The 16,825-nt window shown below is 53.3% G+C and overlaps 5 protein-coding genes across 5 annotated transcripts; 4 read left to right on the top strand and 1 right to left on the bottom strand.

Moving 5' to 3' along the window:
* Positions 1 to 2,085: 2,085 nt before the first annotated feature.
* Positions 2,086 to 2,420, top strand: J4E90_001304 (uncharacterized protein; the record flags this gene model as incomplete). Its single annotated transcript, XM_051430893.1, has 2 exons — positions 2,086 to 2,342; positions 2,396 to 2,420. 2 exons carry the CDS (start codon positions 2,086 to 2,088, stop codon positions 2,418 to 2,420), a joined length of 282 nt encoding a protein of 93 aa, XP_051296380.1.
* A 1,863-nt stretch (positions 2,421 to 4,283) lies between these two features.
* Positions 4,284 to 6,074, top strand: J4E90_001303 (uncharacterized protein; the record flags this gene model as incomplete). The annotated part of the gene is made up of 2 exons (XM_051430892.1): positions 4,284 to 4,287; positions 4,459 to 6,074. The coding sequence occupies 2 exons, from the start codon at positions 4,284 to 4,286 to the stop codon at positions 6,072 to 6,074; spliced, it is 1,620 nt and encodes a 539-aa protein (XP_051296379.1).
* A 2,669-nt stretch (positions 6,075 to 8,743) lies between these two features.
* Positions 8,744 to 10,165, top strand: J4E90_001302 (uncharacterized protein; the record flags this gene model as incomplete). The annotated part of the gene is made up of 1 exon (XM_051430891.1): positions 8,744 to 10,165. One exon carries the CDS (start codon positions 8,744 to 8,746, stop codon positions 10,163 to 10,165), a length of 1,422 nt encoding a protein of 473 aa, XP_051296378.1.
* Positions 10,166 to 10,833: 668 nt separating this feature from the next.
* Positions 10,834 to 12,543, bottom strand: J4E90_001301 (uncharacterized protein; the record flags this gene model as incomplete). Its single annotated transcript, XM_051430890.1, has 3 exons — positions 10,834 to 10,923; positions 10,979 to 12,475; positions 12,541 to 12,543. 3 exons carry the CDS (start codon positions 12,541 to 12,543, stop codon positions 10,834 to 10,836), a joined length of 1,590 nt encoding a protein of 529 aa, XP_051296377.1.
* An 838-nt stretch (positions 12,544 to 13,381) lies between these two features.
* On the top strand, positions 13,382 to 16,120 carry J4E90_001300 (uncharacterized protein; the record flags this gene model as incomplete). The annotated part of the gene is made up of 2 exons (XM_051430889.1): positions 13,382 to 16,040; positions 16,098 to 16,120. The coding sequence occupies 2 exons, from the start codon at positions 13,382 to 13,384 to the stop codon at positions 16,118 to 16,120; spliced, it is 2,682 nt and encodes an 893-aa protein (XP_051296376.1).
* Between the last annotated feature and the right edge of the window lie 705 nt (positions 16,121 to 16,825).

Genomic DNA, 16,825 nt, shown 5'->3' with positions numbered 1-16,825 from the left:
ACTACGTTGTGGTACTTTGTTTACTTAAACTCTGGGCGATGTGGACCTCTCGGTGTATTGACGGGACTCAACGAAGAATATTGTCGTTGTTGTATCAAGCTGCATGCTCAGGTACTCAACAGCCGAGAGTAACGATGCGATGCTTAACATTCCGCTGATGGCGCAACTCAGCAGCTCACGGGAACCAGCACGGATCTACGGCAGTCATACTGTAAGCCCTATGGCTACCGAAATGCAGTGTAACTAATACCCCGTGGGGTCTTGGACATACTTGCAGTGTTGCTGCAAGTGTTGCTGCATCCGAGTCGATTATATCCGGTGGCGTCAAAACCCAGGGCGTTTAATGTATATAGATTAATCACGGACCGCGAACCCGAACGTCAACCCACTTTGTGGCGATGCATCTCTTGCACAAGGCTGGCGATCGATGCGTGCATCTCTGAAACGTCTCAGGTCACACGAAGTGCAACTCATCTAGAGAGGCATTCCATCTACTCCTACCACGATGTAGCCTCGATTCTTTAAGCACTGGTTTGCCCAACTTCTCCGTCTCTTGATGTCTTTTCGAAGAGTAGATACGCTGATTGCTAATTCCGAGATGCCCTGATCTGGATTCGTGGAGGGCCTGTTGGTGTAAATGTCCATTACCAATTCTAGGTCCAGAATCTCGTCGCTCGGTGTGTGTCCGGCCATAACAGATTAACCTGGAGACTCAACAGAAGGAAGGTAGCATCGACAATCTCTCTCGATAAGAGATCCCATTAACATTCTCTTGCTGCGTCAGGTAGAATGGACGTCGCCGGCGCGACTGGCGCTTCGGTCTTTGAAACCATTGCGTCCGTCGCGCGCCCACCACGCCCGCCCTTGCTGAAGCGCATACCTGGGCATCATCATGTGTTGCTACTGAAGAATGCGCATCTGCGTCAAAGAGGATCACGTGTCGAATGTAAGCATTGGCTTCAGTGTATCGCAACCATGGGAATCAGTAAAATCTCATCTCAACAACCAGAGTGTCAAAGAGGAGGACCAGAAGAAGGACGTCGAAGGTGTAAGAAGCTTGGGCTCGAGGGATCGTCAGGGCGAGCGCGCGGGACGGTGCGACGTCATCGCTGTTATGCTAAATTTGTCGCTCTGACGTGCCTCACGATCGGCGAACGATGCGCATCGTCCAGGAACAAAGTTTGCGTCACTGAGTGTCGCATCTTCATATAAGAAAGCTGATGCTCTCGCTGTTGGCCTGAGGAGGTGGGGAATCTGACGCTCGGCATGCCTGGAAGGTGCGGATGACGCGTCACCAAGGCTAAGTAAGACCGTACCACCACAGGCGTCCCCAGCGAATATTCACCTTCACAGCCCCAAAAGACAGAAATATTCGCATCAAAATTGCGCCCAGAGGCAGAAGAAAAAGGAGGACATATCGCAGTTTACAAAGCTAAGGAAACCAGAGGCTCCAAGAGTCGGGCCAAGTTCAGGTCCGAAACCTTCCAGCCAACATAGCCTCCCCGGGCTGTCCGGAAACCACACTTCCACGCGTGTCTACGCAGCAGACGAAGCTGGGGTGTTACGCGTTTCCGAGTGCCAACTGGTCTTAGACGTGGTCGATAGGTGGGGTAACGCAGCTTTACTGGCTGCCCAGGCACGTGAATATGTGACGCAGCCAATAGCATGGTGAAAGGGTCGCATCCTCCTAGCAACCGATTGGGTCTTTGGTTCGCATCAGACGCACGATCTGGAAGACCTTGCGGTTCCCGAAGCGATAGCTGTAACGGTATATAGGTAAGTGATTGTGGCACGCAGGGTCTCGCAACTCGGTGTCTGTGGGACGTTGCCGCATCACACCATACTATTTCGTCGTCGTCAGCGCAACGCTGACCATCCCCTCGGTCTTTTTCTTGTCACTCCTGCAGCTTCCGGAACCTCCGCGCATTAGGCTCACTCTCTGCCTTACCTTTGTTGATCGTGAGCGTGTCACTACAGCAAACACTACTTCATCCCTATATCACCCGCTCCCGTCGCACGAGATTCTGTACCACAGCATATACCCCTTCCTCCGCAGTCACCATGTATCTTCAAAAAAGAAACAACATGGGCTTCGACATCGCCCCAGCCCTCATCATATTTCTCGTTATCCTCGGAGCAGGCGCGCTCGTCTGCTGCGGTTTCGCGGTCTACCGGTTCTACGGCGGAGAGCCCGAAGATGATTCAAGACGTTTCCACAGAAGCCCAGAGCAAGACTCCTACATGAGAGAAGTGCGGGAACGAAGTTGGCGCAAGCTACCCCAGCTGGGTATGCCAAAGCCCTACTATCAGTCCAACCTGGGTCACGCACCGATGAGTCCAAGGTAAGATGACGTCGCTTCACCTGTGAATGTAGCCTCAAGCTGACTTGAACAAGCGGTAGCAACACTACGTACGGATGAGAAACTGAGCACCCTCCAGCCTCGTCGAGGTGGATGCCGAAAAAGACTGCAACACATGCGGCCTGAGAGGGCGTGAGGCCCTACAACAGGATGAACAGCGACGCGACACTACGAAACGACCGAGAGGCACTACTTTTGCAATTATATTGGATCAGACCTCATAAGAGATGTTCGGAATTTTGTTTGGGTGATAAGAAGCGTTCGACGGATCGACCACCACTCCCGGCCTGACGGACCCCTTTCGTCGAAGCCTTCCTCCTCCAGATACTTCACGATTGAGGAGAAGTGGCTGTGAAGCCACTGATCGACAGGGGAAAATCTTTACCTCACGATCAGTATACTGTCAACCTCCCGGGGAAGCGGGGTGGTCCGAGACGGACAGATAGTTCTGGGGCGGGGTTCCGGGACATGGTTTCCATAAGGATAGATTGGAGTTTCCAAGGGTTTTATACCTCTTGACTGATGTAGTGTTCCGAACAACGCAGTGCAAGTTCTTCACTCTATCACGCATGCGGTCCTTGCCATGAGCGTGAACTGGTACCAAACCGCAACACCCCGGTGACTTTGACAGACGACATCGCAAGACGTGCAAGGGGTATCCGTGCTTTCTTACCATGTTTCCCGAGCATGGACACGACTCAGATGTCAGCACGAAAGACGGATTGGGCCACTGGAGCCTCGTCGGACGACCAAGATTCCGTTTTCCGAATGGCCGAGAGATGCCCACGAAGCTGGGTATAGCCACAGCCACAGCTGAGTCTTGCAGCCGTTTACTGATATGCGCAGGGTCCGAAAGTCTAATTGTACGCTGGTTTGAGTCCAGGCTGTATTCCTTGTGAGCCGTTCCGTGTCTGGGGCAGCGACGAGCTATCAGCTGTGTTCGACCACAGGCCGCAAGGTTCCGCTCTACGGATGAACTCACCACAAGACGAAGATGGTGATTACTCTACATTCCCAGTGGAGCATTCTTCCATCCAGGTACGCTTGAGTCAGGGTTTGTGAACTAACGCCTGGACCATGCTAGTCGATTAGACGTTTAGGTGAAGAACGGCACTCTTCTGGACTGCTCATCAAAGAAGGAATTCTTGCAGCTGTACCAAAACGACAGAAGCTTCGTATGGCATCAAGCTCTCTGGTATCTTCAATGCGGCCGGTATCGCGCGCGCCAATTAAGGCTGTCAGCTTACCATTGCGTCTCGAGATGAGCAAGACTTGGGCAGATACATGCTATCGTGATCGGAAGAAGGCGGCGGGTGTAGAGGATGCGCTGTACTTTGGTTTGCATCTATGGACATTCATCATGTCCCTTTCTAGAGTTCAAGTGAAGTTCGTGTAAGTTTCGAGTTCCAGGCGGAGACCGTGATGGAGGAAATATGGGGAAGCGCGAGGTTTTACGAGGCTAGTGATAGAGCGTTGAAAGCTCAGCGTTCTTTCGGTCCACTTCCTTGGGGTAGGCGCGCTAGCCTGTTGTGGCATATAGGCACAGAGCGCTCTCACTCAACTTTGGAAGGCTTCCTGTGTCTACGCTGTCAAAAGCAAGTCATTTACCATTTCCAAATACTCCAAAAAGTTTATTCGAGCATCGTTCTTCTGTCAAACTCAGATATGTGTTGCGAAATTGGTTGTCTTCATTGCAGGTGTTGGTGCGCCAGCCACCCCGCAGATCGTCAAACCTCCATGCACCCCAGCTATGGCCTCGCAAATTGCCGGCACTTTACGCGTTGGAGTCAATCGACAAACAACGTACCTGGAGTCTCATCCGTGAGCTCTCATACTACCTTCTTTTTCTGAAGACCAATTTCCAGTCCGCTGACCGTTCGGGCCGGCTCACGAGCTAAATGACGTCGCCGTGCTTTCGACCTCATGGGTCCATCGAATAGCTTCAGTGAATGTTGCATCCGTTGCCAAGCCGTCGATGCTCACCAGATCCATAAGCGGGGTACCTCCAATTCGGAGGAACAGGCAGCGAATGGAGCAAAGACAGTCGGTGACCATGACGATCCATGTGTGCCGTCATAGCCCCGAACATATACTCTAGAGCGGTCCTCGCTGTCCATTGTCTTCGGTACCTCTCTCTGGCTCCTCAAGACTGCCTTGCTATCATCCGACAAGATGCGCAACCTCATGGTACTCGGCGCGCTCTCCAATATACCGTTGCTCATCTCAGCGCAATGTCCAGAATACGTGGACTACGCGTTGGAGGTTCATGAACCTCTGAGTACCGGCAAAAACCAGCTCGCCTACCAACGGCCGTCCGAAGAATGTCGAACTTTCAAATCGCAAGGCCTGGAAGATACTGTCGCGCGCATGGAAAATGTAATCAAGGATCCGGACCTGTACCGCCTCTTCCAGAACGCCTATCCCAACACGCTCGACACGGCTATCAAATGGAAGGGCTACGCTGCCAATAACACAGAGGAGGAGCTGACGTTCATTATTACTGGAGACATCAACGCGATGTGGCTACGCGACTCGTCGAATCAATTACAAAGCTACCTACCGCTGTTGAACGCCAGCACCGATTCCAACTCAATTGCCAGCTTGTACCGGGGAGTCATCAACCTTCAGGCGCGATACCTACTTGCAGCGCCGTATTGCAACTCTTTCCAACCGCCTGCCGAGAGCGGTGTTCCTCCGGCAGAGAACGACTCTGCCAACGAAGATATCGTCTTTCCCAAGTATGACAACAGCACCGTATTCGAATGCAAGTATGAGCTCGACTCGCTTGCAGCGTTTTTACAAATATCTGCCGACTACTATGAGAAAACTGGCGATGTTGATTTCTTTGGAAAGTTTCAGTGGGTGAAAGCTGTCGAAGCAGTACTGGATGTAGCCGAGGACATGATGCTTCCAACCTATGGCGCAGACGGAGCAGTGCTGCAGAGTCCATATACATGGGAGAGAACCACCACCCGAGCGACCGAAACTCTTTCAAACGACGGAATCGGTAATCCCGTTGCCAACGGCACAGGCTTGATCCGGAGCGCGTTCCGACCGAGCGACGATGCCACTATCTACCAGCTCTACATCCCAGCCAACATGATGTTTAGCTCATACCTTGCTCCAACAGCTGAGATTATGGGCAAACTTAATAACACAAACTCTGCAGCAATTTCGAAGAGAATGTCCGGGCTCTCAGAATCGGTGCGCAACGCGATCGAGACGCACGGAACAGTCGACCACGCGGTATACGGCAAGGTCTACGCATTCGAGGTCGATGGCTTCGGCGGGCGCAACATCATGGACGACGCCAACATCCCGGGTCTCCTCTCAGCGCCATTTTTCAAGTACCCAGTCAACGAGGAGACGTATGCGAATACGCGCGATCTCGTGCTCAGCTCCATGAACCCTTACTTTATGAGAGGTCCCGTGATCAACGCCATTGGTGGGCCGCATCAGGGACCGGGCATGGCCTGGCCGATGGCTTCCATTGTTCGCATCTTCACGAGCGATGACGAGAGCGAGATCGTGAACGAGCTAGCCCAGATTGTTAGCAGTACAGATGGCTTGGGGTTGATCCACGAGAGTATCAATAGCTTCAACGAGAGTGACTGGACGAGGCAGTGGTTCTCGTGGGCGAATGGGCTGTTTGGACAGATGATACTGGACTTGGAGGAGCGCAAGCCAGAGATTCTCGAAACCAGTTTTCAGTAGGCTTGGAGGAGGATTTGACGGAAGGACTAAATGCTGGTCATACAGGCACCATGCATGCGCTGGGGAGTGCAAAGCTTTGAAAGCCTGTCAAATATCTCACATGCAATGCTAGTCATCACTGTCGTATCACGTTGCTGGTTCCTGCTCAAACTTTGCCCTGCATGCCGGCGCCTGGACACGCCGCCCTCAGCCACCAACCCTTTGCGATGGAATAAGCAAAATCTTTTATGACTGCATAACCCTTCTTTGAAACTTGTATACGCTGCGGCAGAGAAAACAACATCCGCTCGCTTGCTGTGTATCGCGAACCGATAGCTCATCCGCCGTCATCGCGGTGTAACCGATGCCGCTAGGAACCAGCCCCGGGGTTTCCAAAGCATGCAGCACCTCTCCGACGGTCGTGGTTGGCGATGACCTCCACCTCTATCTGCAAGGCTGTGCCGCAACCGGCGCTAGGAGCTGTGTCGGAATTGTGACGCTCCATGAGAAAAACCTGGTTCGAAGAGTTCGGTGCCCAGTGGGTCGCACTAAAATCTGGTTTTGTCGCGATGGCAGGTGCTCAGGTGCTCAGGTGGTTCCCCCGCTCTCTCGCGCACCGAGTACCTGTTGTGAGGAACGAAGAAGGATCCGGACGACGAACTCCCCTAGCAACGAAAAACCATGCAGCACCTGGTTATGCGCCATGCTCGAACGACTGCATGCACCAGGGAAGCTGAAGGAATCTAGCGCGGAAGCCCTCGTGGAAGATGGCAGGGCTGTGAGTGGGTCGCTTCATCTTCTCCGACGATCGTGTCAGGGGCCCGCGAATTAAGCGGCCGTGTGGCGGTCGCAGCAGTAACCGCGCGCTCAATCGAGTCGTGTCTGGCATGCCGTTGGCTGCTCACGACAGGGGAACTGGAGCTGCCGTGCGATCTGCTTCCTGCTCCCGAAAACGAGATGCCGATATCCTGAACCCACGATGTCGAGATCCGGCCTCTTTACGAAACTGCAGCGCGGCATGATGCTGGTCAACCGGTCTTGTCAAGTGAGGAGAACAGCAACTAGCGGTTCGGTCCCTTACTTTGCAACGGTCCCCAGCTCCCTCCAAATCTTCGCAGATGGACTCGACGGCTGAGGAAATGAAGGAGCTGAAGTGTCTCCTCTTCGGCCAGCGTTGGCGGCCAATGAAGCCCATGACATAAGCCCAATAATGCGCCTCGCATTTGGCGTGTTTGGGATCAACTCTTCAGCTGCATCTCCGATTCTTCCCTCACGATTACTCTTTCCCTATCACAGCAAGAAAGCGCCAGTGGCTGTCATCCGCTTGGTTCCTGCCCGACTAGTACCGAACTACATCTTTGACTTGCGACCCATCTTTTTGTCTCTTCTCTTCTCATACGCTAAATTACACAGCATTCACTCGCTTTTGGACCCCTCCTGATACCGTGTTTCACCTAAACGACATTTCAGCGATTTGAACGTCTATGCTAAGCGCTGAGGCTGCATCCTCCACGCTACACACCAACACCATCCACAGGCGCCAATCCGACCAATCTTGAACCACCGCGACTGAGGCTCTGTCCCCACACTCCAACATTTACTGTCTGCCGGTGACGAGCTGCATAAAACAACCGGCCTCTGTTTGCTTCACAAATTCTCCGAGTTGATCTGATTCCTCGGACTGCGACGTCCCTAGTCAACCTCGCCATAATCATACATACGCGCAGTAGGCCAGTTTCAGCATTTTCTCCAAACGGTTGCTATTGCGCACCAATCATTCACCTGCTGGCTGGACTTTTCGCCGACGCGACCATACAGAAGGAGCAGGCTAAAACATCCAACTCACCGACCTGCATGCACTTCTATAATTGACACCCACGATTCTATGCGACACATCAGAGGTGGCCAGGGCTTAGACGCATACGCGCTTCAACGCCGGTAGTCCTTGCTGTTATCAGCTTAGGTTAACCCGACATAATGGCCATGGACAACACTACGCTCCACACTTTTCTGTTGTATGTCTACCCCCTCTGTGCCTCACTCTAAGGCAGTCACTTATTCTTGCATCAAGTCACTGCCCGGCTGCACTGCGCAGTGTCGTCTTACTTGGATCTTGGGACAACTTTTCGCGACCATATCCACTAGAACTCGACGTACGCGGGGGCCGAAATATCTGGAAAGGCTGCTTTACCTTTTCCGATATCATTTGCGACGGAGATCTAGACCAACAAACACCCAAACGGGACGGACTTCTCAAGATGGGTGGGACTTACTGGTACTACGTAAGTTGACTACACTGTAGGATGAAATTACTTACTGACAGTATACAGTACAAGGTCGATGAAGATGATGAATGCCACAATCCTTCCGAGGAGTCGACGACATTTTGTCCTCTTCTGCCAGGGCAGCGCCTTAATGTCTTGGATGTGCCCCGCGAAGGGGGACACAGCCGCAGTATCTCAGATACCTCTTCCGCTTTCACACGCGACCCCAAAGATAGATATCTGACTCCAGTACCACCTGCGAGCCTAAGGCCTGGACTGCCTCCGAGGTCAGGTAGTAGTGGTGAGGCCTACACTTTGCCTCTGCCTTCGCCTTGGACCCCGAAATCAGCGACGCATCCACCCACAGAAGGCTTACTGTCTCCACATGTAGTGCGCCATGCCCGAAGCGCATCAGCATCCCCCTACATGCCGTCTACTCCCATCTTCCCGGACTTCAAGGTTCTGAAAGAGAAGTTGGCATCGAAACGATCAGCTTCGAGGAATCGCAGCGGATCAAAGACCAGAGAGCTAGACATCAGTGCGCCAGTACTTGTCAGTGGAGGAGAGGAGCTCAATCTCATTCCGCTGTCTGTGTATCGACCCTCAATCGAGTCTATCAGAGAGGTGGAGATACCTACCACGACAGTATCCCGCCCAGTACCGAACATCCGAAAGGAGTTCTCTCCGCTGGCATCGCATCCTGTTGATCCCGTCCACGACTCATTGTTTGGACCTGCAGAGCTGCCCACTCCCGATGAGCGCCCTACCAGGCGTCGCCGCTCACACGTTCCCTCAACTGTGATCACAAGCGAGTTCAAGGTTGAGCAAAGTCGCCTTCGTGCCAACTCTAGCGACACAAGACGAACCCAGCATTACCTGTTCTCTAATGACCCTTGGCTTTCGTCTCCTAAGCTTCAAGAAGACTTCGAAGTGGAGGATCGTGTGGTGGAGGATGACACCCCATCTGCGCCTGTACTCTCACGCCCGTCGACCTTCCTCGGTGCTCCTATGTCTAATGAGCGACCCACCTCAAGCCACAGTGGCAACCAAAGCACAAACCTCCGACAGTCACCACTGGACAAAGAGCTTCCAGCCCTTCCTCGCTACCTGATACCCGCACCACTCTACGCATGCAACGAAGCCACAATCAGCGAACTACCAGCCAGCGAGCCAGAAAACGAGTTCGAAGAAGACGAAGACGACGAGCGTCTCAACAACTTCAGCGTGTCTTTCCAAGACAAAGCACGCAGCCACTTCTCCACCTGGAGCAACGACTCCATCGGCTACAACTCACCCATCTCGGACAACAACGACGACGCCGTCCTCTCGCCCACCTTCAGCTCCCTCACCAGCAACGAAAGCGACATTGACACGCCCCAAGGCCTTCTAATCCACTACTCCTACGCCTCACCCCGGCAAGCCACCTCCCCAAAGCACACCTCCACGGTCCCTGAAATCCAAACCATCTCCACCGACACCACCGACAACGAAGAAGAAGAAGAAGAGTCAGAAGAAGACGTCCAATCCCCCTACCGCCTCTCCACCCCACCCCAACTCAACGAACTCCGCATCTCAACCTTCGGCTCCGACCTCTTCAAGGTCGAGACGCAGCACTCTGACGCGTCGTCGCGGCGCTCGTCACGGCGCCAAGCGGCTTGCTTTGGACTTGGCTTCCAGTATAGTCTGCCCGAGCATGACGTCGGGAGTAAGACTACGCTTGCGGAGTCGACGGTCGTTGCGGAGACGGAGCGCTTGCAGCGCTCGATTAGTGTGCAGAGGGAGAGTTCGATGAGTGGTGTGCATGCGCTTATGGAGGATTTTGCCTTTCTCGGCGATGCTGTTATCTGAACATGAACCCAGTCTACGGCATCGATGCTTAGCTTACCACATCCGCAACATTTACTTCTCGCATATCTTCGCGCGACATGTCCGCCTTTTCCAGCTTCTTTTACGGCCGAATAGATCTCTGCGTCTTCGCCTTTCCAGATACGCTTTTTTTTTCCATGTACAGCATCCGACTTTTGTTGTTTTTTCTCCCGCTTTTTCAGATACCATCGACGCGATTGTCTAGCGACTTAGCAGCGCATTGCAGGGGAGGCTTACTTGAATCAATGATATACCACGCACACGTATACATACGTTTGTGTGAGGTTGGGAGGAGATATGAAGATAGCATGAACAGATAGATACAGAATGATGTTTTGAGAGAGTAGATAGTAGCATCGTGAGGTGTTGAGAATGAAACAAGATATTTGACAATAATGGTTCTTTTTCCTTGTGTGTTGATGAATGCAGATACATATCTTTCTTGACGGAGAAGCTTTAATGATCAAGGGTTGGTTCAGTGGTTGGGCGAAATGCGATAAGTCACACAAAGTGCAGTGTTCAGTGTAAATCTTCTCATTTCACTTCGTCTATCTGGGCAGTAATCTCCTGGGCAGAGAGCTACCGATGAGACATCCCGACTAGCTCTTTGATCGTCCAACTCTAGCACCTTCACCGTATCATTCCGACTTCTATGAGATCGTGTAGTTCTCAGCAACAGACTTGACGTCCTTGGAGAAGCTGATCTCCTGGCCCATGGAAAGGAGGGTCACAGAGGATACCTGTGCCGTTTATTAGCTTTGAAGATACCAAGAAATGCGAGTGGAGATGACTTACATCGACATCCACGAATGGTGTGGCCTTGCTGAACCGGACGTTCATCGGGAAGAACTCAGAATCACTGCCAGCCTGGGCCTCGAATTCGAAGCTACCGGAGCTGTTCGCATCGTCCACAGCACCAATGTTCCACTCAATGCTGTCACCGCTGACTTCGTATACGGCGTCGAAACTCGAAACGTTGGGCTCGTCGGTCTGGTATGGGATAGTGACGGTGACATCCTTCAACGAATCACCGCCGGTGAGCTCGTACTCCACAGTGATGTTGTACATGTTGCCTGAGTCCTCGACCCATACGCGGAAGGTGATAGGTGGGTCGGAGATGTCGTCGGGCCGTGGTGCGAGCTTCCACTTCATGACTCCTATGCCCATGTTGGAAGGGAAGCCCTTGCTTGTGTCGGCCAACTGAAGGACCTTGTCATTCCTAAAGACCGCCTTGTCAACCTTGGGATGTGTCATCAGCTGTGCGCCGCGAGTGTCGCCGGTGGCCAGGTCGAGCTTGACTTGCGTGAGGGAGGGGTCGGCAATCTTGAGTTGCATCTCGCCCTTGACTTCGAAGGACTTGAGAAGACCCTCACGATCCAGGCGGGCGGAGATAGTCTCGTTGGTCGTGATGTGTACGGCCTCGCGATCGGTCGAGGTGGATTGGCGTGCGCTTGCTGGAGCGACCGCAGCGGGGGCAGACGACTTGGGTGCGACGAGCGGTTCCTCCTCTGCTGGCGCCTGTTCGCCAGTGACTTGCTCGTACATGTTGTTGGTCTTGTTCTTCTTGCCGAGTTGCATGCCCTTTTTGCCCAGAGCCAATGGCTTGCTGGTGGCCTTCTTCTTTTCGGCTTCGTAGCTGTCGTACGTGTCGGTGACGTTGGTCGTAGGCACGCTGGGTGTGAAGGCGGGATACGAAGGTGAACGACCGCCCATGCCACCGCCCATTCCGCTGCCCATACCGCCTCCCATGCCTCCACCTGCTCGCTGGGATCTTGACATCTCCTTCCTTTGCATCTCGAGCTGCTTGGCCCGGCGCTTGCGCTCTTCTGACGCCTCGAGCTCCTTATTCCGTGCGATGATTTCCTGGATGCGCTCCTCATGCGACTCCATGTCCAAGAAGGTCTTGATCTGGCTCATGGTCAGGTTTTCCCTGTAACCCAATGTGACGATCTCGTCGAAGGCAGTGAGAAGCTCAAAGGCATTCTTCTGGATCTCGCGCTCGTCGAGGGATTTGCATATCGAAGAGACAACCTGAGCGAACAGGTGCAGCGAGTTGATGTCTTGCAGAATGTTGGATTGTAGGTTGGTGATCAGAACCATGTAGAGTTCGTCGAGGGGTTGGTATACGTAGCGCACGTTGTCCTGTTCGCAGGTCGTGTGCTGGGTGCCGCTATCGGCGAGCTTGGGGAAGGATGCGAGGAGGGCTTCAATACGGGAGCGCTGCATCTCGCGGAATTGGCGGGAGACGACCGCCTTGCCGCCTCGGGTGCATATCGAAGCTGCGAGGACCACCTGGCTTCGTCAGCTTGGTGTTGTGGAGGGAGGCGCACCCAATTGTCTTCTGTGTAGTCTCATACCATCGTGTCTAGAGTTTGTAGGGGTCACGGGGGTAGACGGCGCTGTGTGGAGTGTGGTGGCTTCGTGTACAATGTCCCTGGACTTGAGGCCGCGTTGTCGAATGTAGAGGGGAATATTGTCCGTCAGCAAGTTGCTAAGGAACACGATTCCGCCTTTTGAATTTATGGAGGGTGAGAAGACGTGTTCAATACGAAGAAACAAGAACACGACACGATTGTATCAAAACCAGGACGCGAGCTGGACAGGTCACTGAGCCAGCCCAACTGCACCAGTCGCAACACCTGGAGGTTCCAAAGTGGACACCTGTGGTCACGTGCAGCTTCCGTCTGCCTAGCGGCAAATCCTCACTGACGCAGCTTCCCCTCCGCTGGCCTGTTTGACAACACCTGCAAGCTGCAACTTGACTACTTCTCCCGCTTTTCTACACGAGATATCTGTTGCGCCGTCGCGAGCAGCAACATTCAAAAACTATACAGTGCATCTGCGTCAAGTGTAAGTGAAACCACCTTGGCACCTGCCACTTGCCCGCTTGCGCCAAAGCACTTTCCAATCTTAGCGTGAACACCACCGTGCTTCCTTTGTCCAATTTCCAGACAAGCCTCCTCATCCTCACCGCGTACAGGCTCTCACCATCGTAAATTCCGCGCGAAACTCATCGCCATGCCCTTCTAACCTCTGAGCGACGCTGCGCACTCACCACAAACCCCGGTTTGCCGCATCGCCACCCACCTAGTGACTCGCACCTGGCTGTGACGCGCTTCTCACACTCCTTTTATTCTACGCGTTTCGACCGACAAACAACGCCTGCAAACACCTCATTTGCACCCTTGATCGCATACCATGGCTGCCGCAGCACACACAATACCAGGTTTCGAATTCGCAACTGCCGACGACGACAACATGGATCTGCATTCCGACGATGGCGGCATCGACTTTGACGATGGTGACATCGACTTAGATCTCGACCCTCCGCCTCCCCAGCCCCAGGACGAAGAGATGTCCATGAACGATGCAGCCTCGGTCAACGACGTGGATGCTCAGACCGTGCCTGGCGAGCAGGACGATTTCATGGTCGACCAAGAGGACGTGATCGAGGATGATTATAGTTTCCAGGAAGATCAAGGCGTCACACTCGTTGACCAGCCTGTTGTACAGCCCGATCAGTCCGCACAGCCCACACAGTCACCACAGCCTGCCGTAGTCAACCTTCCCCCGATCCAGACGAATACCTCGCATCAAGATGACGACCTAATCGACTATTCCGAGGAGGAGGGCGACGACTACCATAACCCCGAGCTACGTTCACCGTGGCTGCGAACCGAAAGCTACGCAAGCTACTACTCGGACGCGCAGGCGGTACATGACGAACTGCCTAAGGAGATGACTGAACAGCAAGATGAGATACCCGCTGATTTGCAAGCTCTACTTCCCATGTCTGCAGATATCAAGTCGCCCAGCCCGCACCGAGAGCCCCAGACCGTAGCTGATGACAGCCCGACGCGCGCAGCGGCGCATGGAGCCGCACCCTCACCCCACCCGCAATCGGTCGACGAGAACGAAGAAGACAGTCAGAATGATGATGGTGACGGCGGTGTCATGTTGCCAGGCCAGGAACAACATGCAGATGGTGAAACCCAAGATCAAGACTCGACACACCACGGCTATGAACAAGAAGCTACTGCTGATGACAGCGAGCATCATGACAGTGACTCATCTGAATTTCCATCTGTCACCGTGAACCTCCATGGCGAAGAGTATTGGCTTTTCAAGCAGCATGACTACGACAACAGTGGAGACTGGCTCATTCAGGACATCTCGCTTGCAAAGGGTAGTTTGTCAGACCTCTTCCAAGCATGCCGTATGTCCCTGTGTGAGGATGTGTCAAACGAGACAGAGATCGGCTTCAAATTTGAGCACCTGCAGAACCTGGAAATCTTCGAAGACAACACGGCATGTGTAGCTGTTTCGCTTGAGCGTCTCGTGGGATACTACCGTTCGCTTCATGCACAAGATGGCAACAACAACCCAGACTCCTTTTATATCTCTTTAGTGCTTCGACCGCGCTTCGCTACTCTGCTCTCAGACATCGCGAAATTTGCCGACCAAGGAAGCGGCTATTCTGCTTTTGAGGCTGCCGTTGTCGCTGGTGAGACTCATTTCGCTGGCATGATTGTTGGGGCTTCTAGTGATGAGCCCACTGAGTGGGACACCCAGGAGCAGGAATCAGCGTACGGTGAGCAGCGAGAAGAAGCAGGCGATCATGTTGAGGAGCCGGAGTCTGCGAATGCTGAAGCACAGGCATCAGAACATGACGGCAAGGGTGACCACAACGAAAGAGAAGATGAACAAGAGGCCTACGACGGCGAGCATTACCATGACGAAGCAGAAGATGAGCAAGAGGCCCATGATGGCGAGGGGGTGGATGTGCATGAGGTGGAGCACACATCGGTCGATCATGCTTCTTACGATGAGCTCAATCAGAACGAAGAACCCACTGAGCAGAATGCTCAACAGGGCGATGGTGTGGAGGATCCAGAGCGCGAAGAAGTTGATGTTGCACATTTGCCAGAAGAGGAGCTAGCACCGGCCCCTGAAGAAAGCCACAGTGTGCAAGCTGCTAATTCTAGTGACATATCCACAAACCCTCAGGAAGTTGTGGAGCAACCTCAACAAGAGAGTCCCAAACCAAGCGAGAAGACCGACGCCGAGTCGGAGGCCCTTCGCTTGCAGGAGCAAGATGACTTGATTGACTACAGTGACGAAGAAGACGAACCGGCCGTGGATGTCAAGGGACCTGAAGATGCTTCCGCTAATGAGCCGTCACCCTCGTCCGCGACGCTCCAAGGCGATGAATCTGCCAACGCAGATGGACATGACTTCATCGTAGGCTCATCCAGCCACAATGAGGATGCTGCCGAGAACGCTGAGGAAGCTGGCGAAGACGCTCATGGCGAGGTAGTACATGACCAGACCGAAGGCAACGACAACAATGAGCAGTCGTACCAGGACTTTGTGCAAGCTTTCGACGAAGAAGACCCCTTCCAGGACTTTCAAGCGGATGGAACAGATGACTATGGTGCAGACGCATACGACGGCGACACTAACCAAGACTTCGCCACCCAAGAGTATCAGGACCTGGACGAACAGGCAGATCTGGACTTCATGAATGGAGACGAGTTCAACGTTGCTGGCGCCGATGTGACGGATGGCAACGATGTGAACGGTACGGACAACTTCCTGGATCTGGAAAACAATCCTGAGTGGGACGCCGACCCGGATCTTGCTCAAGAGGGTTCAGAGATGCCGGCCATTGCACATGATCACACCGACGCCCAAGACGGAGAGGACGGTGTGGCTGGACAGACTGCGAACGCAACGTCTTCGGCTGCAGATCCTACAACGGCCTCGTCTAACGATACCAATGATGTGTCCCCACAAGGACAAAAGCGATCTATCGACGAGGCTGGACATGGAGCGGATATTGCATCTGACTCTATAGGTAAGCTCACGATCTTTATACATAGGCGAAACTCATGCGCTGACTATCTTGCACCAGACGCCAAGCGCCCCAGAGTATGAAGGCCCGCCGTCCTCAAAGTCTACCGGGTTTTCGACTCTACTAACAAGCAGCTTCATTTCCGCCCTTTCTTCAACTCAGTGCGCCCTTGAACTAATATGATGTATACTAATAACAGGTCCGACCATGCAGCGCGCGCCGCCAGATACCAAACCTTGTGGAGGACCATGGTTACCAAAAGGTAAGAGAGTGCATCTTCTTGCGCGTTTTCTTTGCGTTATGCCCTGCCACTACAGGGATTGCAATTTGGGCGATGTTTCTTTCTTCTGCGCAATTTCTTGGAGTATGCGGAGGTCAGGACGATATGTCCAGGGGCGGTGGAGGATCTGGTGGTGGAGAGATGGAATCTTAAGGTGTCTCGAGCCATATACCCGATGTTTTGAGTCGAAGTTCAGGATACCCTGAAGGGACTCTAGGCAATTTCAACCCTGAGTTGGAGAGCCTGAATCGAAAAGTCACATGCACACAGTGATCCTTGGCCACCTGGGCATACCTCGGTGGTGAATTGTTACGTGAACCACGATCAGCACAGCGACGTAATCATTCTCGATTGCATGTTGTGGGGAGCGATTACGAGGTATGCTATTTTGGTTGCGCCTGAGGACACTAGACGGATCATCACGAGGCGCAGCACTCGAGCTGGAGACGGCACTATTGGCAATTTGACTCCACCCACAGCTGTTCCTGGTACATGTCACTTGTAGAGA

The sequence above is a fragment of the Alternaria incomplexa genome, assembly GCF_024043165.1.
Source record: "Alternaria incomplexa strain BMP 0042 chromosome Unknown scaffold_1, whole genome shotgun sequence".
NCBI classification, from domain to species: Eukaryota; Fungi; Ascomycota; class Dothideomycetes; order Pleosporales; family Pleosporaceae; genus Alternaria; species Alternaria incomplexa.
Note: the sequence above shows the minus strand (reverse complement) of the source record. Positions and strands in the feature narration are given on the sequence as shown.